The 25,753-nt window shown below is 49.8% G+C and overlaps 10 protein-coding genes across 10 annotated transcripts; 6 read left to right on the top strand and 4 right to left on the bottom strand.

Moving 5' to 3' along the window:
* Nucleotides 1–1,017: 1,017 nt before the first annotated feature.
* On the bottom strand, nucleotides 1,018–4,906 carry M431DRAFT_7899 (hypothetical protein; the record flags this gene model as incomplete). Its single annotated transcript, XM_024922765.1, has 3 exons — nucleotides 1,018–1,140; nucleotides 1,200–2,047; nucleotides 2,140–4,906. 3 exons carry the CDS (start codon nucleotides 4,904–4,906, stop codon nucleotides 1,018–1,020), a joined length of 3,738 nt encoding a protein of 1,245 aa, XP_024771203.1.
* Nucleotides 4,907–6,357: 1,451 nt separating this feature from the next.
* M431DRAFT_92848 (hypothetical protein) lies at nucleotides 6,358–7,141 on the top strand (the record flags this gene model as incomplete). The annotated part of the gene is made up of 6 exons (XM_024924410.1): nucleotides 6,358–6,402; nucleotides 6,468–6,498; nucleotides 6,573–6,655; nucleotides 6,713–6,825; nucleotides 6,882–7,052; nucleotides 7,105–7,141. The coding sequence occupies 6 exons, from the start codon at nucleotides 6,358–6,360 to the stop codon at nucleotides 7,139–7,141; spliced, it is 480 nt and encodes a 159-aa protein (XP_024771202.1).
* Nucleotides 7,142–7,688: 547 nt separating this feature from the next.
* Nucleotides 7,689–8,520, bottom strand: M431DRAFT_92282 (hypothetical protein; the record flags this gene model as incomplete). The annotated part of the gene is made up of 2 exons (XM_024924336.1): nucleotides 7,689–8,320; nucleotides 8,439–8,520. The coding sequence occupies 2 exons, from the start codon at nucleotides 8,518–8,520 to the stop codon at nucleotides 7,689–7,691; spliced, it is 714 nt and encodes a 237-aa protein (XP_024771201.1).
* A 1,618-nt stretch (nucleotides 8,521–10,138) lies between these two features.
* On the top strand, nucleotides 10,139–11,349 carry M431DRAFT_497796 (hypothetical protein; the record flags this gene model as incomplete). Its single annotated transcript, XM_024917638.1, has 2 exons — nucleotides 10,139–11,087; nucleotides 11,159–11,349. The coding sequence occupies 2 exons, from the start codon at nucleotides 10,139–10,141 to the stop codon at nucleotides 11,347–11,349; spliced, it is 1,140 nt and encodes a 379-aa protein (XP_024771200.1).
* A 658-nt stretch (nucleotides 11,350–12,007) lies between these two features.
* M431DRAFT_92699 (hypothetical protein) lies at nucleotides 12,008–13,444 on the top strand (the record flags this gene model as incomplete). The annotated part of the gene is made up of 2 exons (XM_024924392.1): nucleotides 12,008–12,704; nucleotides 12,825–13,444. 2 exons carry the CDS (start codon nucleotides 12,008–12,010, stop codon nucleotides 13,442–13,444), a joined length of 1,317 nt encoding a protein of 438 aa, XP_024771199.1.
* A 772-nt stretch (nucleotides 13,445–14,216) lies between these two features.
* Nucleotides 14,217–16,528, top strand: M431DRAFT_510668 (hypothetical protein). The gene is made up of 7 exons (XM_024919521.1): nucleotides 14,217–14,414; nucleotides 14,508–14,640; nucleotides 14,701–14,722; nucleotides 14,811–14,896; nucleotides 14,949–14,991; nucleotides 15,050–15,604; nucleotides 15,684–16,528. Exons 1-7 carry the CDS (start codon nucleotides 14,404–14,406, stop codon nucleotides 16,373–16,375), a joined length of 1,542 nt encoding a protein of 513 aa, XP_024771198.1. The 5' UTR covers nucleotides 14,217–14,403; the 3' UTR covers nucleotides 16,376–16,528.
* A 30-nt stretch (nucleotides 16,529–16,558) lies between these two features.
* M431DRAFT_510667 (hypothetical protein) lies at nucleotides 16,559–18,236 on the bottom strand (the record flags this gene model as incomplete). Its single annotated transcript, XM_024919520.1, has 1 exon — nucleotides 16,559–18,236. A coding segment is annotated over exon 1 (1,226 nt), but the record flags the coding sequence as incomplete, so codon positions are not given.
* Nucleotides 18,237–18,844: 608 nt separating this feature from the next.
* Nucleotides 18,845–19,780, top strand: M431DRAFT_484516 (hypothetical protein; the record flags this gene model as incomplete). The annotated part of the gene is made up of 3 exons (XM_024916203.1): nucleotides 18,845–19,067; nucleotides 19,434–19,627; nucleotides 19,697–19,780. The coding sequence occupies 3 exons, from the start codon at nucleotides 18,845–18,847 to the stop codon at nucleotides 19,778–19,780; spliced, it is 501 nt and encodes a 166-aa protein (XP_024771196.1).
* A 375-nt stretch (nucleotides 19,781–20,155) lies between these two features.
* Nucleotides 20,156–21,990, bottom strand: M431DRAFT_92754 (hypothetical protein; the record flags this gene model as incomplete). Its single annotated transcript, XM_024924397.1, has 3 exons — nucleotides 20,156–21,239; nucleotides 21,304–21,481; nucleotides 21,537–21,990. The coding sequence occupies 3 exons, from the start codon at nucleotides 21,988–21,990 to the stop codon at nucleotides 20,156–20,158; spliced, it is 1,716 nt and encodes a 571-aa protein (XP_024771195.1).
* An 879-nt stretch (nucleotides 21,991–22,869) lies between these two features.
* On the top strand, nucleotides 22,870–25,340 carry M431DRAFT_510663 (hypothetical protein). Its single transcript, XM_024919519.1, has 3 exons — nucleotides 22,870–23,335; nucleotides 23,414–24,099; nucleotides 24,169–25,340. Exons 1-3 carry the CDS (start codon nucleotides 22,931–22,933, stop codon nucleotides 25,187–25,189), a joined length of 2,112 nt encoding a protein of 703 aa, XP_024771194.1. The 5' UTR covers nucleotides 22,870–22,930; the 3' UTR covers nucleotides 25,190–25,340.
* The last annotated feature ends 413 nt before the right edge of the window (nucleotides 25,341–25,753 follow it).

Genomic DNA, 25,753 nt, shown 5'->3' with positions numbered 1-25,753 from the left:
CCCCTCTCCCAACCCCTGGGCCAAATAACCAGGAGGCGTATCCTAGTCTAACTTGTCTACGTCAGATCCGATCGGCCGAACCAAACCTTGGGGATACGAGGCCCATACCCAGGAACAATGCCGAAATAATTGCCATGTTCCAAAATAACACTCAAGACTCACCAATAAACAAGGAAAGTCACAGACTCAAGTCGCCTAACAAAGGTATATCGTACCTAGGCAGTACCAACCAGACATAGTCTTGAGAAACAAACACTGAGCAGATCCAAGGATTCTTGCAACTCCATCTGAACTGCACTCATCGAAAATAGGGACAGGAGCTGCAAGTCAACGTAGTGAAATCTTGAACAAACATCAATGCCAAATGCTGCGGGCTGCCTCATCTACTATAAAATATAAATATGCACGTGAATCAGTCCACCTCCAATTATAAAACCTCTGCCCCAAAAGAATCCGCCGCTACAGCTCCTCAAGCTTAATAACGCATCCTCCAAAAGTTACAAAAAAATCCCTTGTCCATGACTACATACATATCTTTCCTCTACTTCAATGCCACAGCTTCACCTTCATATCTCAAACGGCCATGAGCATGTTTACTCACCGGTCGCCTTCCTCCATCACCACCCACTTACAAACTTTAAAAAAAAAAAAAAAAGGAAAAAGGAACCCAAACATTCAATGGAAATTAGAAAGAAAAACTGCAGAAAAATATGAGACAACCCTCTGTGAGACGCTTTGTGATGATTGAAAGGATGTCTCTTAATTCTCCTGCGCCTATGTAAAGAAGTTACCCCTGTCCCAACCCAGCTAGAGTCGCAGCGCTTTATACGGTGTATGTAATCGGGGAGAGAGAAGAGAAGTAGGTCGAAAACAATAGTTTGCTCAAACATATTGCCCTCAGAGTTGAGCCACAATACCTTTGCGCTTCCAAGGGATACAAGAAGATTTCCTGGAAATTAAGAGTTCTAATATGTCGTAGAACAAACGCCACCACTATCGCGACCACTGTCGCGTCTCCTATCGCGGGTGGGCAGGTTGTGATGGCTGCAGACCAAAGACATCTGATCGTCTGTTGCTTTGCCAGAAATCGATGGATTCCACCACATCCTCTCCCCGTTCATCTTCATAGGCGAATAAAATCTGGTGTAATAAGTTAGTAACACAGTAAATGGGTGTGTGCTTAAGCCACAGAAACGTACCTCGTGAGTGCTGCTATGGAGCATTCTAATGTTCTTATGCGGTACAATGTGTACGGCACCATTCTCAATGTTGCGCAGCTCAATGAAGTTGGGTTCAAACGCAAGAATCCAAGGATAGCTGAGCGCAAAGCTCTGAGGAGAGCCTTCCCAGTCGATTCGCCATTCCGGTCGAGCCCTCCATCCGTTACGGTTAACGAAGAAGGAGAATTCGGAATAGTTAAGTAAGAATTCTCCGTTGAGGCGTTCGATGTGAATAGGTTTCGCTCCTTCCTTGCGGGCCACAAAGTCCAATGAGGTATCCGCTTGATCAAGAAGCGACTGTGTCTCAAGAGTCTCCAGAGAGACAACTTCAAAGCCCCTGGCACAAGCCACGCAAAGCTTTGACTTCAGGAAGTGAACTGATGACGATTCCGTCGGGATATAAAACTCCTTGAAGGGTCTCAGCTCATCAAAGCCACCACCCATGAGTTTTCCGAGACCCTTCTGCTTCTTGCCCTTCGTCATGGCATCGTTAGGCTCAAACACCTTGATCGTGGTAGAAAGGGTTGACGATTTGACACAGCAGACCAGATGCCGTCCCATGCAGATGCCGGTTTTGAAGAAACTACAGTGGTTCTGAATCTTCTTAGGTCTCTTGGCCAGAGCAGGATCGTCCGACGTCAGAGCAGACAGTGAATATGACTGTAATGTCTTGTTGGAGAGTACGAGAAGAAGCTGATATTCTTCAAGAATATCAATTTGTGTAACGCTAGTTGTTTCAAGAACGCGTCGGGGCACCGCATCCTTGTTCTTGCGGTCTGAGATGTAGACGCCATTGTCGGTACCGTAAAGAAGTTTGCGACCACCGTCTGGATATGCGTTAGACTCAGACTACCAAGAGTGAAACAGGGAGGGGGTGGGGAGCGAGAGCCATCGCGTGTACGACGCATTAGAGACTTACCAAATGGCGAGACACAGTTGACCTGGTTTGTTCCAACAAAGAAGTTGCTTGAGATGATGTTGGTAGTGAAGAAATCCGCACGAGCCCGGAGGCGCTGTTGTGCGGCGTCAATGTACTCCAGCCACTTCTTACGTGCTGCCTGGTTCGAGGCATAGACGGTAAGCTCATATCCAGCTTTGCCAAGATGCCTAAAGGTAATTGGCCAGCCATCTCCTTTTTTAGCTTCAGACGCATTGGTTCGTATGACTGGTATGATGCTAGAAGATGTGCGCTTGACGGTGCCGTCAGACGGGATGACTTCCTCCATCTCTCGAATTGCAAGCAGTTCTAGTGGAATTGGTCGTCTATAGGCCTTAACTTCCTCCGCCTTGCCAGTCTGCTTTATACGGACAAGTAGGACAGCATGGTCAAATAGGAAGGCTGTTAGCTCGGCAGGATCCGTTGGTGATTTCTTGAACTGGCTCTTGAACACAAGCTCGCGACCATCTTCAGTCAGTTTCAGATCGACCCGTTCGTTGGGTCGGAATCGAAGCTGCTCTTGAAGTCTCCTGAGGTTGAACCGGTTCTCAGCTTTACCAGACTCCGCGTTTACTCTTCCGAGAAGATCTCGGATAATGGTAAGGACCTTTGGAATGTCTTCTTTATCTGGGTTACCATCTTCCGTGTATTTCAATACATTTTCCAGTAGTAGAGGGTATCTGGCCAAACGCGTAGTCGGTTTGGTAAGGTAGCCGTTGAGCTCCAATTTTCGTGACTCCTTTCGCCGCTCGATTTCGTCAACTAGTTTACTAAAGAAAGGGTTGACTGATCGCTCATTTTCAAATTCGAACTTGGCCTCCAGCTGTTTAGAGCCGTAGTAGATGAAGGGCTCGAATTGAGGCACGAATTCCAAGAAAATATCACCAATGTTTTGCACAATGGGGTCTTTTTGCTGTCGAGTCGTCAAAGAGCTTGCGAATCGCGAGCTAACATTGTGGACGCTTGGATGGTCGATGATGTTACTGAAAATATTCTTGACAACTTTCTCCCGGCGTTGCAAGGGAATGGGTGAGGCTTTTGACCGCAGAGGAATAATCCAGAAATCGCGGAGATACTCGAGGTCCTTGACGAAATCTCGTTCGGTGTAGCATATTTCGGATATAACCTCTTGCCTCTTCTTTTCTCGCTCGCTCACCGCATCAGCGACTTCTTTAGGCACCGAATTGATCCACAGCTTCTGCTCATCAGTTTGGTCGACTTCGTCGTCATTGACATTCGCCGAATCTTCCTTGCGCAGCCCACCAGGGTTAACCTTCAGGTTTAGTCTGGAAACCTGCTCTAGTCTTCTAGGGCAGGCAATGGAATAGCAGAGTTGGTCTCTCGTGCAGGTAGGCGAGTAACACTCTGAGAGCAAAACGAAGACACCATCGACAGGATTTTTTCCTTCGGGCTCGTCCATCAGAGTTTCTCGGAATTGATACATTTCTGATTGTGAGTCACGCAACCGATGCTCATAAGTGACATCGTGAAAGAACTTCTGCGCATCCAGGGACCGACCAAGCAGTAAAGCCAAATTTCGATCGGTGGTCCTGATGATGTAGGATAGCACATCAACTGCCTCTGAGCCACTGAAGGCGTTCTTATACGTGAGCTCGTTCTTCGTCCTGTCGCCCACAATAATCTTCTGCCGAAAGCACTCAGCCACTCTTGAAAGCAGAGCTGGGTATACAAGCGGGGGGCGGATTTTCGTTGTAGCAGTCGTCGGACGTTCGCTCTCAATTGACTTGCTCCGCGATGGTCTATGCACAAGCGTGGCCGAGTCAGACTCGGATGGAGCTATCGTTGAAGCCACCGAGGCCATAGAGAAAGTTCTTCCATGATCCGCACCGCTGGTCGAAGAGGCCATGCTTGCCGTCCGCGTCTGAGTACCTGGCATAGGGGGATAGCCAGTATTTTGAACTGGATATCCAGCCCCTGAGGTGAGCTCAGCTGGTGCCCGCCGATTGGGAATAACTCGCCCACTCATAGTTTGTTGGCCATCGCGATCTTGAGGATGATAAACCCCAGTCAAGGACATTGAGCGATCCTCATGACGATCTGGTACCACTCTGCCCTGAGCAGTCGTTCTGGATTGGGCAGCATGCTGCGTATAGGGTGCTTGTCGAAAATGATTCGCGGACGATTGCTGGTAAGAATTCTGCGCGGGGGGGTACATCTGTGGGCGAGGCATGGAAGCCAAAGACTGTGATCGGTATGGGTCACTGTTCAATGCAGGGCCTTGTCCTCCTGGATAAGGTCTCTGAACTGGAGCCCTGGGACCTCCAGATGGCAACGGCGGGCCACGAGAATCAAACCGTGGAGGCGCAGCGCCTGGGGGCCCCGGGTACGGGCGCCTTGCCTGCTGCTGTTGCTGTTGCAAGTATTGTGCCTGGGATGAGAGAACTTGGGGTCCACCAGAAGCAGAGCGTTGACCCGGATAATGGCCGTTTGCCATATGATTATCGCCGGGTCGAGGCCTTGGTGGTGGCTGCCCACGGTCGTCATAATATCCCTGGCTGGGGCGAGGAGGCGGTTGGCGCATACCAGAGGCAGACGACATTGTATGTGTCCTGCCTTGGTCAATCATTGGCGGGACGGAGGACGATGTCATGGTCTGGGACCTCCCAGGAGGGGGGGCAGCGCCAAAGATGTTTGAGAACGCGGCATCTCGTTGGTAATTCCCGTTCTGGTCGGGATACCCCCGCTGACGTTGGGCAGGAGCCCGTGAGTTATATTGATAGTCGGCCATGTTCGCTGCGCTGCAAGAAGAGGGACGAAATCAGTCAGATGGTACGCACTCGGGAGGCCAAGGCGAGGGGAGACAAACGAAGATGGGCGTCAAGCGTCAAACCAGCTGCCGGGCGGTCAGAATTCCTCCAATCCCAGCCAGCAGCGTTGCCTCGCGTCTCACCGTGAAGCAGTGTAGAGAATGTTGGATGCCCCAAGCCTAGACTCAAGCGTTGTCCTTGGAAATGAATTCTCGGCCGTGCCAGAAAGGGGAGCAGGTGGTGGAGCGCTCGTCTCCCTTTCCAAGGTTTGCAGATACCGGGCCGGGATAAGTAAATATGCAACGCCTCTATCGATGTCGCTATTTCGTAACCTTGAGATGAGGAAGAAAAGACGCTGCGTCGTGTCAAGAAGGTGGCATCAGGGGAGCGGGCGCAAGATTTGCTTGCGGCGAGAGAGATGATGGCGGTCGCGGTTTGAGCCCCGGGTAGCCGTTGAGATGCAACAGAGCAGACGCTTCGCGATGGACAACCAGCAATATGTATAGACAGAGCCTCGCAGCTAGATCGGCAGAGGCTGGTTGACGGCCGACCGACCTACCTTGTGGTCAGTAAGGCGGCTTTGCTGTTGTATCCGATAACCTGCTTGAGGCAGCTGGGGAATGAGAAGAGGTCGCCGTGCAGACGTACTAAGGGATACAGGTGGTATTGAGTGCTCCGTACCTGTTTGGCGGCGTGCTGTTGGCACCGGCGCACCGCCTACAGGGGATTTGACATACCCGGAAGACAGTTGAGCCAATGCAGCGCGCCACTATGGGGGGGCTCGGGGGAGCCACTGCGCATTCAAAGCGACCCGCTAGGCACGTTCTAGCGAAGTACTTGTACCTGATATGCAAAGAGGTACTAACCTACAGGCGATGCTTCTGCGCTACGGACAGGGTATTTCAACTGCTGGAGCCATGAATAGGCACCTCGGTAGATATTCTTGAACAGTTCTAAGGTTAGTAGGTTTCGAGCAAGTACTCTGTGCATTGCAGACTGAAATGGTGGAATAGTAGTCAGGATTCTGCATTCTGATAGGCAAAAGTACACAGTTAGAATCATGCGGAGCACGCTCAACTGCTAATGCCAACAGATAAGGCCAAGCGAATAGGTGCAACTTGAGCAAGACCCGAAGTCCCACTCAACTGGGAGAACTTCGGACAATGCCTTTGTTAGTCGAAGTTGTCGTTCAAGCACACGGAGCACTAGTCTGCACTCCGAAGCTCTTTCAAAGATGCAGGGTAGCTCATCGGGCCAATCATGAACGAGAATAGAGCTCTATCACGTGATCTGCGATGCGTCCATTGGCCGTGATGACGCCTGCTTCAACACCGGGTGCCGAAGCCTCACTTCTCCCATCTTGTTGCGCGTGGTTGTGTTGTCGACCGTCTTTCCTTCTCCTCCTCCTACGACAATAGCTACAGCTGCAATCATGGAGTCAGAGCTTGCTCCCAAGTTTGCGCCGTTCATCGGCATGGTGAGTCTTCTCCTTTGAGCGAAATGAAGGCCCCTGACAGCTACTGACTGACACGCTTCGTCAAGGGCGGCATCGCGGCTGCAATGATATTCGGATGTACGACTTCCTCTTCGCTGATTTAACCCCCCTACTTCATCTTCGACTTTACTAAAGACTGTATGATTTATTAGGTATTGGTGCTGCGTATGGCACGGCGAAATCAGGCATTGGTATTGCTGGCGTGGGAACCTTTCGGCCGGATCTCATCATGAAGGTGCGTTGTTCAGGCTTGTCTCGCAATGTGGCAATCGGACTCACTTATAATTTCTAGTGCCTGATCCCCGTCATCATGTCCGGTATTCTGGCGGTCTATTCGCTTGTTATTGCAGTTCTCATAGCCGAAGATCTTGCCGCTCCTTCAGCAAAGAGCTACAGTCTATTTACGTTCGTCGAGTCGATCGAGAGTCTCCCTGATTCACATTTGCTAACATCCGACATAGAGGCTTCATGCATCTCGGCTGCGGCTTATCTGTGGGATTAACTGGGCTTGCAGCTGGATACTGTATCGGTATTGTTGGCGATAGCGGTGTCCGTGCTTTCATGGCACAGTCTAGAATATTCGTTGGCATGGTGTTGATTCTTATCTTTGGCGAAGTTCTGGGTCTTTATGGGTATGCAACCTTGATCGTATCATGCCAACTATGCTAACTGTTTCTGTTTTAGACTTATTGTTGCACTTTTGCTCAACACGAAGAGTTGAATTCGACAGTACCGAGAACGGGCATGTTTTTTTTTACCGTTTAAAGGATGTTTGCAGCTGAATGGCTCCGGTCAATATTCAAACTTTTTGGAGTCTTTGTATTTCTAGGCATTGTGCACATCAGAAGATGGACAAAGGTGATGTCTTACATGCTACGCGCTGTGCATGGAGGCGAAGTGCGTAAATCATGTACGAAGGTTGGAATTCAGGTTGTCCGTGTTAGAGATCTTTATTAACTCATCAGAATTGTGTTAAAGAGTAACTAGGGAGCTGGTGATATGGAAGTTAGAACCACAGTGGCTTGTAAATAAATGAAATGCGAGCACCACGTTTTGGGTATGAGAGGATAAGAATCAGAATAGCTACTGTTCAACCTAAAGAACTAGCATACACCGATGTGGCCTACAATGACCGGGCCAAGTAATGTGAGCAATTGTAACTTCCATAAGAGAAACTCCTCTAGACCAACCATGATAGTGAGTTTAACATGGTTAACAAGACATGCAGATGGTAAATGATAGATGGTAGATGGTAGATCAGTCGTCACTTATAGTAGCCGTCCGCCAATTCGTCGAAGCAACGTTTTCCGCCGGCTGTTGACCGCCTCTTGTCGCATCCGGGTCCAGTTTCTATCTCGTTCCTGGCGCTTCATCTGGGCCAACATCCAATCCCACTGCTTATCCTCTTCCCTCAACATCTCCTCGCCAACCTCACGGGCTATCCTCCGCTGACGGGCTTCAGCCGCAGCTTCCTCGCCCACTAAATACGGATCTTCTAGCGGACGGACAACAGGATCTTCATTGCTCTCATTCTGCCGATTAATCGTGGAAGTGGTGTCCCGCATGCCAATCAGGTCAGCCGCGGCTAGGAGTCGTCCATCAATGGCCCGTCTCTCCGCGACGTTGCGGTAGTGACGGGCTGCTGGAGCATTGCCAGCTGACCATGTGGGAATACGAAAGTTGTGCTCATTCAGGACCCTCGGGGAGGCCAACGGTGGAAGTGGCGGTAGCCCAACCGTCGGTCTTCCGGTTAATGAGCTTGAGGCTCCGGAGAAGATTCTCTGTGACGGTCCCGCTACCGCAATTGTTGTGGCTGTCGTTGTAGTTGTTGCTCTTGGCGTATATGCTGGAGACGCCTCGTTATACGTAGTCCTCGAACGGTATGAGGGCACCTCCGAGACTGTCTTTTCCGTTAGTCATCCCCATCTCCAGACATTCACCGCCAGTATGCATCGGCAACCATGTATTTCCCAACAACACGGATTTTTAATCTATATTGGCCACGGATATACACATACCATAAGATGGAGCAGCGGAGCGAATTGAAGCTGTATCAAAGTCATCTGCGCTGTAGCGCGGTGCAGAGGCGAGTGCTGTCATGATGAGGGCGAGGCGGTTGGTAGAGTACGGGTGAGACGGTAACGAAATATGGGGAATGCAGTGGTTATAGTTTAGGAATATGTCCTTCAGCCTGGGTTTACGCAGAGAAGAGGATATGGAATGCAGAAGACGTCAAGCACCGCAGCGTTAATCCAAAGAAGCTGGAGGTTATATATCCATCTGGCGGCAAGGATGATATGTGAATAAGCTTGATCACTGTCAGAGCGGGGACCTTGTGAGTATCACAGGTATCGTGCGGGATGACGAGGTTGACGTCGACCCTGAGGTTCAGTTAAAGGGGTAGATGTACGATTTAAGTTCAAGTTTGCATGCACTGCGAGCTCCGGGCTGAAATGCGCATGCCAGCAAGCCATCACGCGACTCTGCTCTCCGCAGATGGTTATCGAGAAGCCGTGGGGGCGGAGAGAGCGGCGGAGCAAACCTTGGCGCTGTGCCTAGAGCACATGGAGGAGGTCTAGAAATGCAGAGCTGGCCTGTAGTGGACAGGTCAGGCAGCTAAAGCTTACCGCCAGCTGTGCCTATTGGTGTTCTGCAGGTAAAAGCTCCGTTGAACCGCGGACTACGGGATGGTTGGGTTTGCGCCATGTCATACGGAGTACATGTAGGTTGGTTGGTTGGTTAGCATGTGTTTCTGGAATAAGTGAATGAATACTGCATCTGCATGTGAGACGAGGCGAGAGATGTAGCGCCCGAAGCTCTACCCTATCTATTTAAGCTACAGACGGAGATACTAGGTCAATATTTGGCCAGTTTGATGTTTCTGTACGATTACATGTATATGATGCTGGTTGTAAATCTCGGGATAAACCAGCCTAGCAGTACAAACAGCTCAGGAATATCACTCATTGGTAGTGCACGTTGCGGTCAAAACAGCCAATAATTGGCCCGAATAGCCGACGTTGGCGCAATTGTTTGCAAATCGGGGCCCTGTTCGGTTTATCAGGTACGAAGTGCAGTAGTGCTAAGCCATGTTTACTGGATGTTGCATAGTCGTCTGGTCGTTGCTGTATTCGTGCTATCTGATTGCGGAGCATCTCCAGGATTGATACGACGAATGGAGCAGTCTGCATCAATAGTTAGTTGCCCGCACATCTCGGGGGCACTAACGGACCTTGCGGGCCTTTCGACACGCGTGAAATAGCGTGATCGTGTAGGTGGTTACCGCCCAAGGCTAGCGCTGTATTACCGCGTAAATGGTTCAACCCAAAGCGCGTCCAGTGATTGTCTTGCCGCTATGGCATTTTCGAGTTGAGACTTCATGGGTTACATGTAGACCTGCATCTTGCATGCATCTTGACCTCTTCAACCGCCAAATAACCGAGTGGCTGCAGGACTCGCCAGAGCCTCAATTATGCCCTGCTTATGAAATTTGTCCATCGTCCAATCACGACTATGACAACAATCATCTGCAGCCATGTCAGCCCGGAATCCAGAACCTCCAGGTGCGCAGTCTGATGGCTCAGAGCAACCACACCATCTGCCCTCACGAGGAAGGCTAGCTGTGAGGCAGAGAGAAGACTCACAGGACCAAACGAGCACCAAACGAAAGCGCACCGACATGGCTTCACGAGACCGAGACTCTACGCCAGGTTCTACAATGGACGATGATGATCTGGACGATGTGTATGATCCGGATCAACCTCTGGAAGAGAGACGGAAGGTCCAGCAGGGATTCCGCGATCTCCTCCGCGACATCACAGAAAATAGCGAGGAATATCTGCAGGGTGATTCTCACGGTCTGCACGAGACTATTTTACGGGCCAATGAACTATCCAAGCAAGTACGACAAACTACAGAAGCAACCATTGATTCACGGCTGCTTGTCAGTACGACCGACCTGTCATATCGGAAAACACTACGCCTTACTCAAGGCAGCCTATCACAGGGTCTTGACGTTGATGACTTCATCTCCAAGTGCATTACATATATGCGAAATGGTGGGGGGATTACGAGCGATCAATCCCTGGAGCTCTCAAGCACCCAGAGGCAGCGGAGGCGGACAGTACACGACAGATCAAACGACAATGATAATGACGATGTGGGAGACGAGGGAGACATGATGAATTGGGCCCACCTCGGTCGTTTTGCTTGCTTGCCATACATCAGACGACCTGCGTTGCCTGGCTTCCTTCTAGGTCCACTATCGGTGGAAAAGAAGGTACGCAAGGCAGCAAAGCGAAATGCCCCGTTTCGTCCAAATAGTTTAACGGAGACGAGGCCTGAAATCCTCAATGTGGATGACCTAGCCAAGAAGGAAAACGACCTTACCGTCATATGCGGGAAGATTCTTCAACAGCTCTACAAGATCCAGGCTGATACACAGCAAACAGTGGCAGACTTGATCACAGACGACATGGATGACGAGGAAAACACTCGGATTATGCACCAGCATGGGCTTCGAAGTACAGGAGGAATCGACCTAATGCGATTCGTGGTTAACCCAAAGTCTTTTGGGCAGACCATCGAGAATTTGTTCTACGTGAGCTTTCTAATCCGTGATGGGAGGGTGGAGATTGATTTCGACGAACATGGTCTCCCCGCATTAGGTGAGTGTTGAATTGATGCAAAGCACACATTAGTTTCCACGTCGTGCAACTGATGCTGATACCGTGTGCAGCACCAGTAGACCGAGAGAGCGATGACACCGCCGCTATTCGCCAGGCAACATCCAAGCATCAAGCTATTTTATCCATGGATATGGAAACATGGCGAGACATAATCGACACAATGGGCATCAAAGAACCCATGATTGAACACCGACCAGAACTAACGGTTTCCGGCCCAGGAGCCAGGGGCTGGTATGGCTAAATATAGCCCCTTTGAGTAGTTGAAATGAACAAAGACTTTTTGTGCCTATGGAATGCTGCTGGGGCCTGATGTTTTGTGCGTTGTTATAGACAAAGAAGTGTTTGAAGAGGAGTGGGACAACGCCTTGGCTGAAAGACAAGCCAGTTGGATTGTGCCCGCACATCATGAACAGTGCCCTCTCGCCCCGATATTATTTACCCCATCGATATGTTTTGTGTCTACACGACAAAGAAAGTGGAATCAACCCTTGAAGGGGCTACATAATGGTGATAAAGCAAGCGTGAGAGAAACATGGCACGGTGGCAAAGGAATCCCCCTTTCAGTTGCTTCTAGGTGGGAAGTTATCTCCTTTGACCAGAAGCCCCTTTATTCATCATGTTTTGTCAAAGGCAAAAGTTTGTATCGACAGCCCATTTTAATGATGAGGCAAAGAGTTGAGATTTTGAGTTGGCTATATATTCTTCGCATCTCTGCGAGTCGTAGGCACTCCTTTCTGCGACCTTGAAGTCAAGACATTTTACTTGCATAGCCGAGCATATTTATGCGTCCTCTTTTGGCATAACCTTTCGATTTGACCTTTTATTCCTGAAACTTTTCAAAGCGTTCTACTCCTGGGCAACCCTTGAACCACTCAGGCCCACGCCTCCTTAAACTGAACATGTCTGGAAACAAGCCAAACCCGGTGGACACCGAGCAACCATGGAACGGTATGCCTGACGACTTTGCTGCAAACGGCTCAGGTTACAGTTCTGCCCCCAGACGCAGAAGAGGGCCAGCTCGAAGCTCAGCCGTACAGAATGAACATGGCGGCCAGGCAACAGCTCCTAAAGCCGAGCTAAAAAGCAAGAACGAACATGACGAATGGATTGGAGCTGCAGATGCGGTTCCTACCAATGCGGTCGACCGTTTCAATCCTGCAGCTTCTGGAATCGCAATTTCGGACGAGCAGTCTGGCGAAGGAGAATATACGAGGACGCCTGAAGGGCAATCTTTGATGGGAGAAGAGTTCCCTACTTTGGAGGACGACAAGATGTCTTTTCCGGATGCGAACAACAATATGACTGGACTCTCGCTGGGATTGCAACTGGACGTTTCCAGTGATGAGAGCGACGAGGAAGACGAATACAATGCTGCTACCAGAGACAACATCCTCCCAGTTGACTCACCACGATTAAGTCCGTCGATACCATGCGATGATGCGATGGACGGCGCAAGCGAAACCGGAAATAACATCGTTCACCCTATCAACGCAGAATCGGATCAGAACTCCAGGGCAAACATTGATGAGATTCTTGCAGAACTTGATTTCTTAAAGAAGAAAATTGAGTCTCAAGATGAGATGATGGAAGCAATGCGTCAAGAAAATGCTTCGTTAAAGAAACAGCTAGAGTCTCAGGATGAGAGAGCGGAAGCAATGCGTCAAGAAAATGCTTCCTTAAAGAAGAAACTTGGGTCTCAAGATGAGATAGCGGAAGCAATGCGTCAACAAAATGCTTCGTTAAAGAAACAGCTGGAGTCTCACACGGAGAGAATTTCAGCACGCGAGGCAGAAATCGCCGCCCTCAAGAAAACAACATTCAAAGCAAATCCATCTGTTGGTGTTGCTACGAGCACTAAGACGCCCGCTGGACAGATTTTGCAACCAAACTGCCCGAGAAAAGACGATGATGAGCAGAAAGTCATCTCGTTGGAGAAGCCTTCATCATCCCCGCCAGTATCTTCACTTGCAGCGCGAAAAGCTACAGCGGTTCGATCCGTTCAACCTTTTGTCGCTATTGCAAAGGATTTATATTTCGACTTCACTGAGGCAATGAACGTGGGACCAAAGCCAAGTCCCTTATGGGACACGACATATATCTTCCAAATCTGGGCACGAGCAGTAATCACTTTTCTGGCAACCCCAATTTGGACGTTGGCGAGTTTTTTCATGTATCTGTCAGTACAACATGAGAAGAATTTGTGGATGCAGGCGAATGCTCTGACTAGGAAGCAGCTGTTGGGACAAGTAAGCGGTGCAACAGAAGATTGGACAGCAGATTGGATCTGGGACATGGTTTTCATCGTTGGGAGCGTGATATCGTTGTGTAGGTTATAGACGTCTTTGAACACTTGTGGATGATGTTGGGCGTATAAGATGCTTGGATGGTTGTGAGAGGTGCTAGTCAGTATGCAGGTAATGAGATTCAGTTGTCATTGTTTAGTTTCCTTACATAATCAGTTCACTTGTCAGATAAAGAAGAGAAATGCAGAACTCAGATCTTGGAGTATAGAAGAGCCGACTTCTTCTGGTAAATTAGTCCTAGTGGCATTTAGAGAGAGAATCCAGTGTCAATTGATTCATGTATTCGTCATCATATCAAGCGCGGCTGGCTGCAAATGTGCACCTACCTAACAAGGCGTAGGTACCGAGGAAGAATATCCACCCCACTGCACCCCGCGACTCTCGGTTTCATGTTTAAAGGTGCGAACTAGCTGGAAGCCTTGACACCTTATTGCCTGAATAGCAAGGCGTTGAGGCGATGCGACCTGAAGACGAAGTAGCATATTTGTCCAGAAATCTAGACCAAAAAGAAGAGAAGAGAAGAGCAATTAGAACTTCTATCTAAGCAATTTTGTATCGTGCTAGATAGTACATGCCCATTAAGCACTCCGCAGCAGGGATTTCAGCATCGTGAGCTACCTGCCACTGCACCCCCTCACAGGAGGACTGAGGCAGCACACAGCAGGAGAGCACAGGAATATCATCAACAAATAGGGTTGGCAGTGTGGTAGTCGAAGAGGAAACTTGGCAACGCTGCTAGCCGGAAAGACACGGAGTCGTACCGCTAGCAGGCCGCTGGAAATCTCGCAGCCTTTGAGTGGGCGGCCGGATTGATGGGGAGGATGGGGTCAAATGGCCCAAAACCCAATCCTAGTGGCTGCACGTGACCCGGAAGAAAGCTCTTACCGGAGTAGTCGCTTTCCCGTCCTAAACTGCTCATTTTGAAAACTTCTCCCGGCCTTAACCAACTCATTTGCATATCCATCGCTGATTGCTCTCTGTCATCTGCCAAGATGTTCAAGAGGTGAGTCCTCACGCCTCAATCTGGCTGCCGGCCATTGATCCCTTGCCCTGCATGCGAATTGGAACAGACCTCTAACCGTGCCAAACCCGACAGCGGCGTTTCGTCCCTCGCAAGGGCTGCCCGCCCATCAATTGCCGCTCGACGAGCTATCCGACCAGCCTTCCCCCGATCCCCCATCGTCAGGCTTGCAAGCACTCAGAGCGTTGGAGATGGCAAGATCTACCAGGTAAGCCGTGCCTGGGAACAAATGGTCAATGGTGGAAATTGTCGCTAATAGCCGCCTTAGGTCATTGGTGCCGTCGTCGACGGTTAGTGAAAACCCTTGCGTTTTTTTTTATATAGACGTGTATAGGAAGCATTGCAGCACCATTGAGCACGCGGCTGATTTTTCCATAGTCAAGTTCGACACTGCCAAGCTGCCTCCTATCCTGAACGCCCTGGAGACCACCAACAACAACCAGAAGCTGGTCCTTGAGGTCGCTGTAGGTACACCTAGCTGCTGTTGTTAAGTACCGCATCTAACGACTTGTCTAGCAACACTTGGGCGAGAATGTCGTTCGCTGCATTGCCATGGACGGTAAGGATATTCCGCTCTCATCTTCGCAATGGACTTGGAAAGCTCATGCGCATGATAGGTACTGAGGGTCTTGTTCGTGGTGCCAAGGCTTCCGACACTGGTGCTCCCATCACCATTCCCGTCGGCCCCGCCACTCTCGGTCGTATCCTGAACGTCACTGGTGACCCCATTGATGAGCGAGGACCTGTCAAGACCGACAAGTTCCTGCCCATCCACGCTGATCCCCCCTCTTTCACTGACCAGTCCACCTCTGCCGAGATTCTGGTTACTGGTATCAAGGTCGTCGATCTGCTCGCTCCCTACGCTCGTGGTGGAAAGATTGGTCTCTTCGGTGGTGCTGGTGTCGGCAAGACCGTCTTCATTCAGGAGCTGATCAACAACATCGCCAAGGCTCACGGTGGTTACTCCGTCTTCACCGGTGTCGGCGAGCGTACTCGTGAGGGTAACGATCTGTACCACGAAATGCAGGAGACCTCCGTCATTCAGCTTGATGGCGAGTCCAAGGTCGCTCTGGTCTTCGGTCAGATGAACGAGCCCCCGGGAGCTCGTGCCCGTGTCGCCCTGACTGGTCTGACCATTGCTGAGTACTTCCGTGACCAGGAGGGTCAGGATGGTAAGTTGTTTATTTATTCTTGCTGCGCCCTTTCTCTACCTCCTTTTTTAGATACACGGCGCTAATATCCCCTCCACAGTGTTGCTCTTCATCGACAACATTTTCCGATTCACCCAGGCCGGTTCTGAGGTGTCTGCTCTGCTTGGTCGTATCCCCTCTGCCGTCGGTTACCAGCCCACCCTCGCCGTCGACATGGGTGGTATGCAGGAGCGAATTACCACCACCAAGAAGGGTTCCATTACTTCCGTCCAGGCTGTCTACGTCCCTGCTGACGATTTGACTGATCCTGCCCCTGCCACCACCTTCGCTCACTTGGACGCCACCACTGTCTTGTCCCGTGGTATCTCCGAGTTGGGTATCTACCCCGCCGTCGACCCTCTTGATTCCACCTCCCGTATGCTTGACCCCCGTATTGTCGGCCAGGAGCACTACCAGACCGCCACCCGTGTCCAGCAGATCCTCCAGGAGTACAAGGGTCTTCAGGATATCATTGCTATTCTGGGTATGGACGAACTGTCTGAAGCCGACAAGCTTACCGTCGAGCGTGCCCGTAAGATCCAGCGTTTCCTCAGCCAGCCTTTCACCGTCGCCCAGGTTTTCACTGGTATCGAGGGTAAGCTCGTTGACCTCAAGGACACCATTGCCTCCTTCAAGGCCATCCTCAACGGTGAGGGTGACAGCCTGCCCGAGGCTGCTTTCTACATGGTTGGCGACCTGGCCTCAGCCAAGGCCAAGGGTGAGAAGATTCTGGCGGATCTGGAGAAGAATTAAAAAGGCCTCAGTTAGCTCGTCCCAAGAGCTGGGAATGGTTGGCCTGTGTATAGACTAGTATAGTAGTAAACAGCTATCTGATAGTAAGAGTTCTTCAAACATGCTATCCATGGGCTATATGTACAAGAGCTGAGAAATTTTGCAACTATTAATATAACAAAAAAATTTATTCAAAATTACCGACGTAGACTTATATGTTTGATTGATTTATCAATTCATCGAGTTCTACCAAATTCTATCGAAACAAGTACAAATATTCTAAAAGACCAAGGCTCCAGGGACATGACAAGACTAAGCTAATGAGGGCCGTAATCTCACAGCAAACCTAATGATTGGTCTACATATGCTTCGTATTCCAGAAGGTAGCCTTGAGGCGAGACCAGCTCTGTATCTTCAAGTATGATCTTGGACAGCTGCTTGCGGTCTTGAGCATCGAGGGCCGCGTATGGGACTTGCAAGAAGGCCTGCCATTCCAGATCAAGATGGCCGCAGATATCCCGTATTGTGCGGTCACCCACGCCCTCCAGCCACCAAACTTCCCACTGAACCAGCTTGAAAAAAGTTGCAAAGTAAGCAAGGATGACCAAAGCACGCGGTTGCGACATACGCGCAATGTCGATGAACTGGCTAGGGAGATATGTGAAGATGGTTATAATCCTCAGACTCCTCATGGATGAAGGCCCTTGCGCCAAATCCACATATAGACTGCCCAGATACTTCAACGTCTCAACATATGCCTCCCTAAATGAGTAGTCGAAATCGCTCGGCGTGATGGAAGCAACCATCTGTAGGAGTTGACGAGGAATAAAAGCAGTCTTTTCCACATCGGTAGGAGGACGGAAGAATAGACTATTCAGGCCACTCTCGACAACAGTAGACTTGGAAACTAGATCCATAACGAGGATGATACCCTTCCATACGACAAGCCAGTCAAGAATATATAAATGAGTGCCGTCTGGCTCCCGGAAGTTCTCGGACGACAGGGCCGTTAGAAGCAGAGAGTTTGCGACCAGAGCGGGGAAATCTCCCGGATTAGCATCTTCAATTGCCTTGCGATATCCTGCCAACGACTTGACCCGATACGACAGAGCGCGCTTTGGGTCGAACTGCTGATTGAGACGTTGCATATGTAAACTAGCGAGGGCGAAGATGGAGTCGAGCAGAAAGGGAGACTCGGATCCGAACCGAACCAACAGGCTTCTCATGATATTTTTGTGACCGTCGTTTGCGACAATGGAAAAGGAGCCGCATGTCTGAGTCGCATAAAACCATAGTGCCTTCATATCCGCCATGTCAATCCCGACTGGACACCATAGTAACTCGGCAGGTATAGAAGTAGTCTGGTTGCTATACCTCTCGGCCAGCGAAAGTATAGGTGCCGAAAATAGGACAGACGATGCCGAAGATATACTTGTAGGATTTGTTGAGGCAGTCGTCTCAGACTTGGTATGATGCGCCAGCGCCCGACTCCCGAATGACTTCGAATTCGAATCCCATACCGCCGAAGTCGTCACAGCGGCAGAGTGGCGCGGCTTTTGGGGATCAAGATAAACACAGTCGGCCTTTCGCAGCTTACACGACCGGCACACGGGCCTCGATTCGTCACATTTCACCTTTCGCGCCTTGCAGTTCTGGCAGCCGGACCGGGACTTTTTGTGAGGGCGCTTCGCATGGTAGGGCTTTGATGGCGGGGGGCTATCTAGTTCTGGTGCTTTCTCAAGCGGTGTCTCAGCCATAGTTGGCGGCGGCGAAGAGCCTTGTTAGACGTTCCATATGGAAGTATTGGCGCAATAGTGTGTGATGCGGTTTGGAAGGCTGCTGCTTGATGACAATGCAGATCCGCACATGCGATGCACAGGCTAGTTCGGAACAAGGCAGCACCGGGTACAGGGCCCTATCCCACCATGGTGATTTTAGACGCTGAAGATACGGAAGAATAGCCTCGGTTAAGCCAATTGAGAATAATTTATTAAGTTTTTTTTTTTAATTACCTTTAATGAGGAGAATAGAATCCTTTATTTCATTAAAAAAAGAAGAATTAAATAAACTATAATATAGTATTCCAAATTGATTTCCTTAAAAACATAGAATATTAAAAAGAAATATTAAACTGTTATTAATTAAAAGGAATTAAAGACTTAATCAATTAATAATATTTACAGAAAAGTCAGTATTTTATCATATAAAGTGTATAATACTGCTGTTATGCTTTATGACACCCCACTCTCACATTTTCGTGGTGCGGCTGTAGATAGCTTAGCTGCCCACAGGCATGTAGTCAAAGATTTTTGCGCTAATCGCTCCATACTCATCACCAGCCAACTAGAAGTCGTATGATTTTGTCTAGTCAAGGACATATGGAGCACGGGAATTAAATCCCCTCGCTGCACTACCGCAACCACCGACAACCTCGCTGCTACCTCTCAATTGAACTCGACTCGAGCTCCGTCAATCGCAAATCCCTACAAGATGCTGCGCTCTATGGTTCTACGAGGCAATGCCTTGACGCAGACCACCCGACTGGCTGCGTCCAGGGCCATGTCGAGCCAGGCGCTCTCCAACCCGACCCTGTCCAACATCGAAAAACGCTGGGAGGGAATGCCTCTCCAGGAGCAGGCCGACCTGTGGATGGCCCTGCGTGACCGCATGAAGGGCAGCTGGAACGACCTGACCCTGCAGGAGAAGAAGGCCGGTAGGTGGTGCACATTGAGTTTTCGTGAAAATCCCTCCCGGGAGAGCTGGCTTGAGCTTCCTGCCTCGATCCGGAGCTGCAGACTCTTTTCCTTTCCTTTTTCTGCCTCTCGAGGACCTATAACAGCTCATACGATAACGATCCCGGCAATCCGATCTTAATTGGCATGGAAACTATTCACCAAATCGAGGCGGGCTGAGGTGCTCAGCGTCATCAATTCCTGGACCGAGTGGGCTGGGAATTTTATGCCAATCAAGAAAGAGCTTTTGCCAATACACATAAAACATACGTTCAACACGTCATAACCACTGCTACTAGCACTTATAATCATCTTCTTCAGCTGCTAACTTCATGTCATGACAATAGCTTACTGGATCGCCTTCGGCCCTCACGGCCCCCGCACCGTTGACGCTCCCGGAGCCGGTGCCCGTGTTGCCTGGGGAGTTGCCGTTGGCCTTGCCGCCTCTCTCGCTCTCTTCGCTGCCATCCGAGTTGCCGCCAAGCCTGCGCCTTACACCATGAACAAGGAGTACCAGGAGGCCTCTAACGAGCTGCTCAAGGTATAGATATATTTCTCCAAATTCCAACCTGACGCTGCCAGGATATGACTGACTAACCTGCTTCAATAGGCTCAAGGTGCTGATCCCCTCACTGGTATCTCTTCTCCCGGCTATACTGGCAAGGGTGTTGTTCAGTCCCCTCCCAAAAACTAAAATAACACACGATAATATCGCTCCAAGCTTCGCACAATTGGGGCGGGCATGGGAGAGGTTTTATCAAAACGACATTTGTACATGTATAGCTTTAGTCCTAGAGAGATATGCAAGACAGGGTTCTCGCATGGCGTTGATTATTCAAGTGACGAGTCTAGAATGATGTTACATCAGGAGCCAGTGCCATTCTTCCAAAACCATCACTTTATCCATTGATCCGTGAAGAAGGTCACACAATTCACGGACAACAACACCTACAAAAAAAGTTTTGCCTCGAAAAAGTCTTCGAAATGCCCTTATGCATATTACTATTCTAAATCACGAAAAAAGAAAAAGGACAAAGAAACAAAATTGGTTACGCATGCTTCTCAAATCTCATCCTCTACCTTCGTCTACCTGCCCCAGTTGCTCCAGTGAGTGCTCTGTGTTGTGTGGGTTGAATTGCTCTTCTTCCATCCTCCGAATAAGCTCATGACGTCCATCTTTCCCCCAGTACGGTGCTTTTTCATGCCCGTTGACGCAGGCTTCAGTGATGAGGACGTATGGCGTCGGGGCGTCAAACATTGGTTCAGCTAAAACGCGCTCCATCTCCATCTTCAGCCCTCGTGCACCCGTTTCGGCTGCCAGTGCGCGTTCAGCAATGGCGCTTAGTGCTTTTTCAGTAAAGTATAGCTGAGACGGATATGTCTCAAACAGTGCGGTATACTGAGCCACTAGGCTATTGCGTGGCTCGGTGAGAATTCGATAGAGGTCTTCTTTTGACAACGGGCTGAGGGCGCAGATGTTGTGCAGTCGGCCTATAATCTCAGGAATAAACCCGAACCGCTGGAGGTCCTCGGATACTACCAAATCCATTGGAGTGAAACTTGGTGCAGACTGTGGGCTGTAGTGTGCTAGGTGGGCGTATGTTTCAGGTGGCAGGTTGTAGTTGTTTCCCGCCCCGGCTTGTCGACTTTGAACATCTCCTCCGAATCCCATGGCTGGCTTTGAGACCCGCCGAAGAACAATCTTATCCAGCCCCACGAAAGCACCGCAGAAGACGAAGAGAATGTTGGTGGTGTCGACGGTGTACTGGTCCACTTTGCCTGGCGGACTGCTAACCGGCATTGATGTTGTCGGGGCACCGGAAGCGGTGTAATTTGTGGGAATGGGCGTAGCCGCACGAGAAGAACGATTGTCCTTGACGTTGATGGTGACCTTTGTTCCCTCAACGAGTTTGAGCAAGGCTTGTTGAACACCTTCGCCGCTCACATCTCGACCCGTTGTTGTCTCTCGTCTTGCTAGCTTGTCAAACTCGTCTAAGACCACCACGCCGTGCTCTGCCGCCTTGACATCGTAATTTGCTTCTATGAGTAGCCTTTCGATGCAGGATTCCACATCTTGTCCAATGTAGCCTGCTTGGGTTAGGGAGTTACAGTCGCAGATGGTGAGCGGTACTTGTATCTTCTTGCTCAAAGTTCTGAGATTTCCCATCAGCTAAAACAAGCCAAACAATTATGAAAGTGTAGAAATTAGCTACTTACTCTAGAATGTACGTCTTGCCAACACCAGTCGGCCCAATCACAAGGATGTTGCTCTTGTCAATCTTGACGTGCTCGGCAACAGCCGGCTCCTCGGGCTTGAAAATCGGAGCATTAAAGCTTGCTTCGGATGCGAGCTCAGACGCCTGGCGGGCTGAGGAACTTTGTCCGGGAACTTCGTCTTGATGGGCTGTGTTACTGGCAGGGATCTTGATGTCTGTGAGCAGTGAACTTACCTTCGAGGGGGGGAGCATCCCATCGCCTTTGGGACAGCTCTCTATCACGTGCGAACCGTTGGCGCATGAGTTTCTCATGCTTCTCCTTGTCCTCTTGCTCGTGCTGACGTCTTCTCCTGAGATTCTGGTAGTGGTTGAAGATGGCAGCGCATATTGTCTTTTTAGCACGGTCCTGGCCCACAACGTATTCGTCCACACGCCTTTTCAAATCACGAGGGTAGAATTGCGGTACTCCGAAATTTACTTTTCTAAACATGGGGCCACGGCCAGATTCCTGTGTAGGATCATAGCTTCTGGTAAAGCCAGAGCTAAAGTCCGGCGTCTGCTTAGATCGAAGAGACGGATATACCGAGAGATGACGGCTATAGTGGCCTGGGAGCACGGCGACTCTATATCTCTGGATTGGGGAAGAGCACCAATGGGACAAAAGACGCCCCCGGTTTAGTCTCATCATTGTGAAAAATGAGACTTCCGGTTCAGCATATCTAGAAAATGGGAATGGCGGTTGTCAGGGATCCAAACAGCTGGATGAGTTGACTTAGGGGCGTGGCGACCCGTTCAGGTCATCATATGGGGTCTCAAGATATCGTGTCAATATGAAGAAATTAGGTAGAAGGGATGAGTGGTTTCAACGTTATTAGGAGTTCAAATTGTAAACAAGACTCGAATATCTTCTAGGGTGCGTCTTCAAGTAGACCAAGTGTCTTTGCTCATATTGTCTTGTAGCTGCGTTAAGAGGCCAGGATCCGCAAGCAGTGAGACGATGTCGGAGTAGGTACTCCAAGATGAGGTAAGCAGCTCTCCAAAAGCTTAAACTCCGCAGACCAATTTGCCAGCCAATCAGCTTATGGATCGCCGTTTGCATTGGAGCTTCATGCTTGACAAAGGAGGTGTCTAGCTATGAATGCTGTAAGTGCAAACTTCCGTAAAACCGCATATTGGATATATAAGCAAGTGGAGCAAATATGTTCTTAAACGTCATGTTCGCAAGGTCTTACCGGGTAGAAGAATATCACATGGAAATTCGCTTGATGGACTCTGGATAGGGATATAACCACATCTAAATACTGGTGCTTGGTTGAAACAAAAAAACCATCAACTCAACGAAAATGATAATTGCAAAATTTGTTAATGGGCTTAGGAGCTATTTCCGACGAGCAACAGTCCCTCTATTTCACAAAAGACTCTGTCAGTCAGAGAATAATCCTGTGCTATCATTGGCTGTCTCATGGCATGATGTCAGAAACTAATTCATGCCCGCGGAAACTCCGCGGAAAATCTTTCGATAAGCGACTCCCCCAATGCCCATGGAAAATGAATGGCAACTGCTTCCTTTCATTCCATGGACTCTTCGTAGAAAATTGTTGGCTTATCCTGTTGAACCATATTCCAGAATGGGTCGCCAACCGAGACAGCGCCCAATTTCGTGCCACCTGTGTAGGGTACGCAAGTTGCGCTGCAGTCGCCAGTTTCCATGCTCCAACTGTACGTCGCGCGGCGTTGTTTGCCAACATGAAGGGGTCGCGGTCGCGGCACCGACGGGAAGTCAAGCGCAGGTCAAATCGCCTGCTCTGAAGGATGCGTCGACGTTGGAGCTGCTGGCTCGTCTGGAGCGTCTGGAGAGCCTCGTTGCGGCCCAGGGGAGCGAAAAGGATGGCGACTCGGTGAAAGGGGCTGAAAAGCCAATACAACAAGCGCATACTCCTGCCTTGGCATCACGCCCAGTGCCACCTAGACTGCAGCGCTTGACGGCTGACGCGCTGGAGCTGGAGCGATCCTGCTCCGATCAAAAGTTGATGGTGAGCCCGAGCATTCCTCCCCAAGGGGCTGTCTCTGCGCGGTAAGATGTGCTTTCGTGAGACTGAGATCTAGAGTAGGATTCCTTGATATCTGACCCCATCATCTTTCGTACCTGTCCCATTCGATTAGCCCCAACTCAACCGTCCCATGCTTTTCAAAATGGTCATCCGGCGTCAATGACAGGGCCGGTGGATGCCGTCAAGTGCATCTGGCTGCCTCGCCGAGATGAGATGCGCATCATACTCCAGAAGTACATAGCTGATATTTCCTTGTTTTACCACATCATACATGTCCCCACGGTGCAGAGCCTCGTGGAAGACATATATGCAGGGCTGGAGGCAAACGTCCGTGTCGACGTTGGCGGCATATTGCTGCTGCTAAGCATATGCGCAAGCACAACGTATGCGTGGTCGGCCCCCGACGATATCAGGTGTTTATTCTCAGACTATTCCGAGGCGAACGGACAGTCAACCTTCTGGACTAAGCAGGCGCTGGATGTCGTCGATCATGCACAGAGAACCGCACATGCGTCGTTGGAGTGCATTCAAGGCCTCATCATCCTGTTCTTCGTCTTCTGTAATCACGAGAGCGTCTCCTACCGTGCCCGTAGTGTCTTCATGTCGGCCATTGCAATGGCCACGGAGCTGTCGCTGCATCGTCTCGATGACCCTCGAGGCAGTCCAATGCCGACGCTTCTTCGGATGAGTGAGTCCAGGAAGGAAATTGGAAGGAGAGTTTGGTGGTTCATGGTTGCAACTGACTGGTAAGTCTGGATCTCCCGGCGTATGATGGTAAACATATCATCATCCAAGATTGCTAACCGATCCTCAAGGACATTGGCTCAATTCAATTGTCCTCAAGAAGGCTTTTATCTCATCCACCAAAACCAGATGGCTGTAAACAAGCCACGAAATGCGAATGACGAAGACATCATGGAGGGAGTAGAGATTGTTGATCGTCCAGCAACCGAGGCCACTTGCATCTCCTATTTCGTCCAGCGCATCCGTCTTGCAGAAGTATGTCGGGCACTTGTTGACCGCACACCTTTGGGCAAGCCGGTTTCCGAATCCGAGGTATATAAAAATGTGCTGGATGCAGATGCAAAGCTCAACCAGTTCATTAGTGATGCTCCGGACTTCCTTTCACTCGATTGCTCACACCTGGATGAACTTCCTGTCACTGATCCCAGACGCTCGCCTTTTATCACTGCGCAACGCTACATGTTGAATCTGCTACTACACCGACAACTGTGTAAGATTCATCTTCCCTACTTAGCCCAGGGGACTGTTGATCCAGCGTATGCCTATTCACGCGACGTCTGCCTGAGGTCCGCAAGGGTGATTTTCGAGCTTGACCATCAGCTGCAAGGAGAATGCCTTCCCTTCTTCAGCTCTCGTTTGAGGTTGGCAATGGTTCTCCGTAGCTTGTTCCTGGCCAGTACTGCACTTGTGTTGAATGCTTGTCTGAAAGGCGATGCGGAAGACAATGGTGAGGGAGAAGACGATGTGGCTGGTGCATGGAAGATTTTGCACGAGGCACAAGGCCAGTTTCCACCGGCGGCAAGGCTGCTGGAGTTGTCCATTCAGATCCTCAAGAAGTACAAGATCAAGCATCGTGCCCTGGATCTCCTACAACAGCAATTGTCAGGGATTTCATCTTACGGAGAATCATTTCCTATGACACCTGATTCAACGAATCAGGACCTCCGTATAAGCACGATGCAGCAAAACATGGGCACTGAGCCTGACAACGTATTAATGGATCAACATTGGCAGATGCTTGAAGGGAAAATGGATTTGAATACAATAGATTGGGACAAGTTATTCTGGGGTATAGACGCCCCTTTTATTTAATATCATGACATGACGTATAATTCTAATGAGCTTAATGAATCTTACTTGACGCCGCAGATGTGATATGAGCAATCCCGGCTTAAATCAAGTAAGCAGTGGCTTGCTTGCACCCACAGAAATGAGCCCCTGAGAGAAAGTCTACCGTGCCCGCTGTTGATCATTTCTTTGTTGTCTCTGTAGGCGATTGCGCATTAGCTACGGGTCACATGAGGATGTCATCATGCAGCACTTCTCTCTTACCTTGCACTTTTTCCGTTGGTGATTGGTCTTGGGGAGCAAACAAAGGCTGGAAGGTGTAAAATCCTTTTCGAGAATTAGCAATTGTGCCAAGCTCGGGGCTGTTCCATGGCTACAAGATACTAACCACCCACAACACCGCAGAATACAGTAAGCGCAAGTGGCAGCGCCCTTTGAAAGCCGCCACTCATGATGTGAGCAAAGTAGAGCGGGCAATGGGTTATGGCCGCGATATAGAGTTATGGATGAATGATATTATAGATTTGCGTAGCGTTGAGATCCGGATTATCACTAATCGCGATAACGTTATACGGGTGTAGAGGATGG

Source organism: Trichoderma harzianum (genome assembly GCF_003025095.1).
Source record: "Trichoderma harzianum CBS 226.95 unplaced genomic scaffold M431scaffold_11, whole genome shotgun sequence".
NCBI classification, from domain to species: Eukaryota; Fungi; Ascomycota; class Sordariomycetes; order Hypocreales; family Hypocreaceae; genus Trichoderma; species Trichoderma harzianum.
The sequence above is the reverse complement of the archived record's forward strand: the minus strand, read 5'-3'. Positions and strand labels throughout refer to the sequence as shown.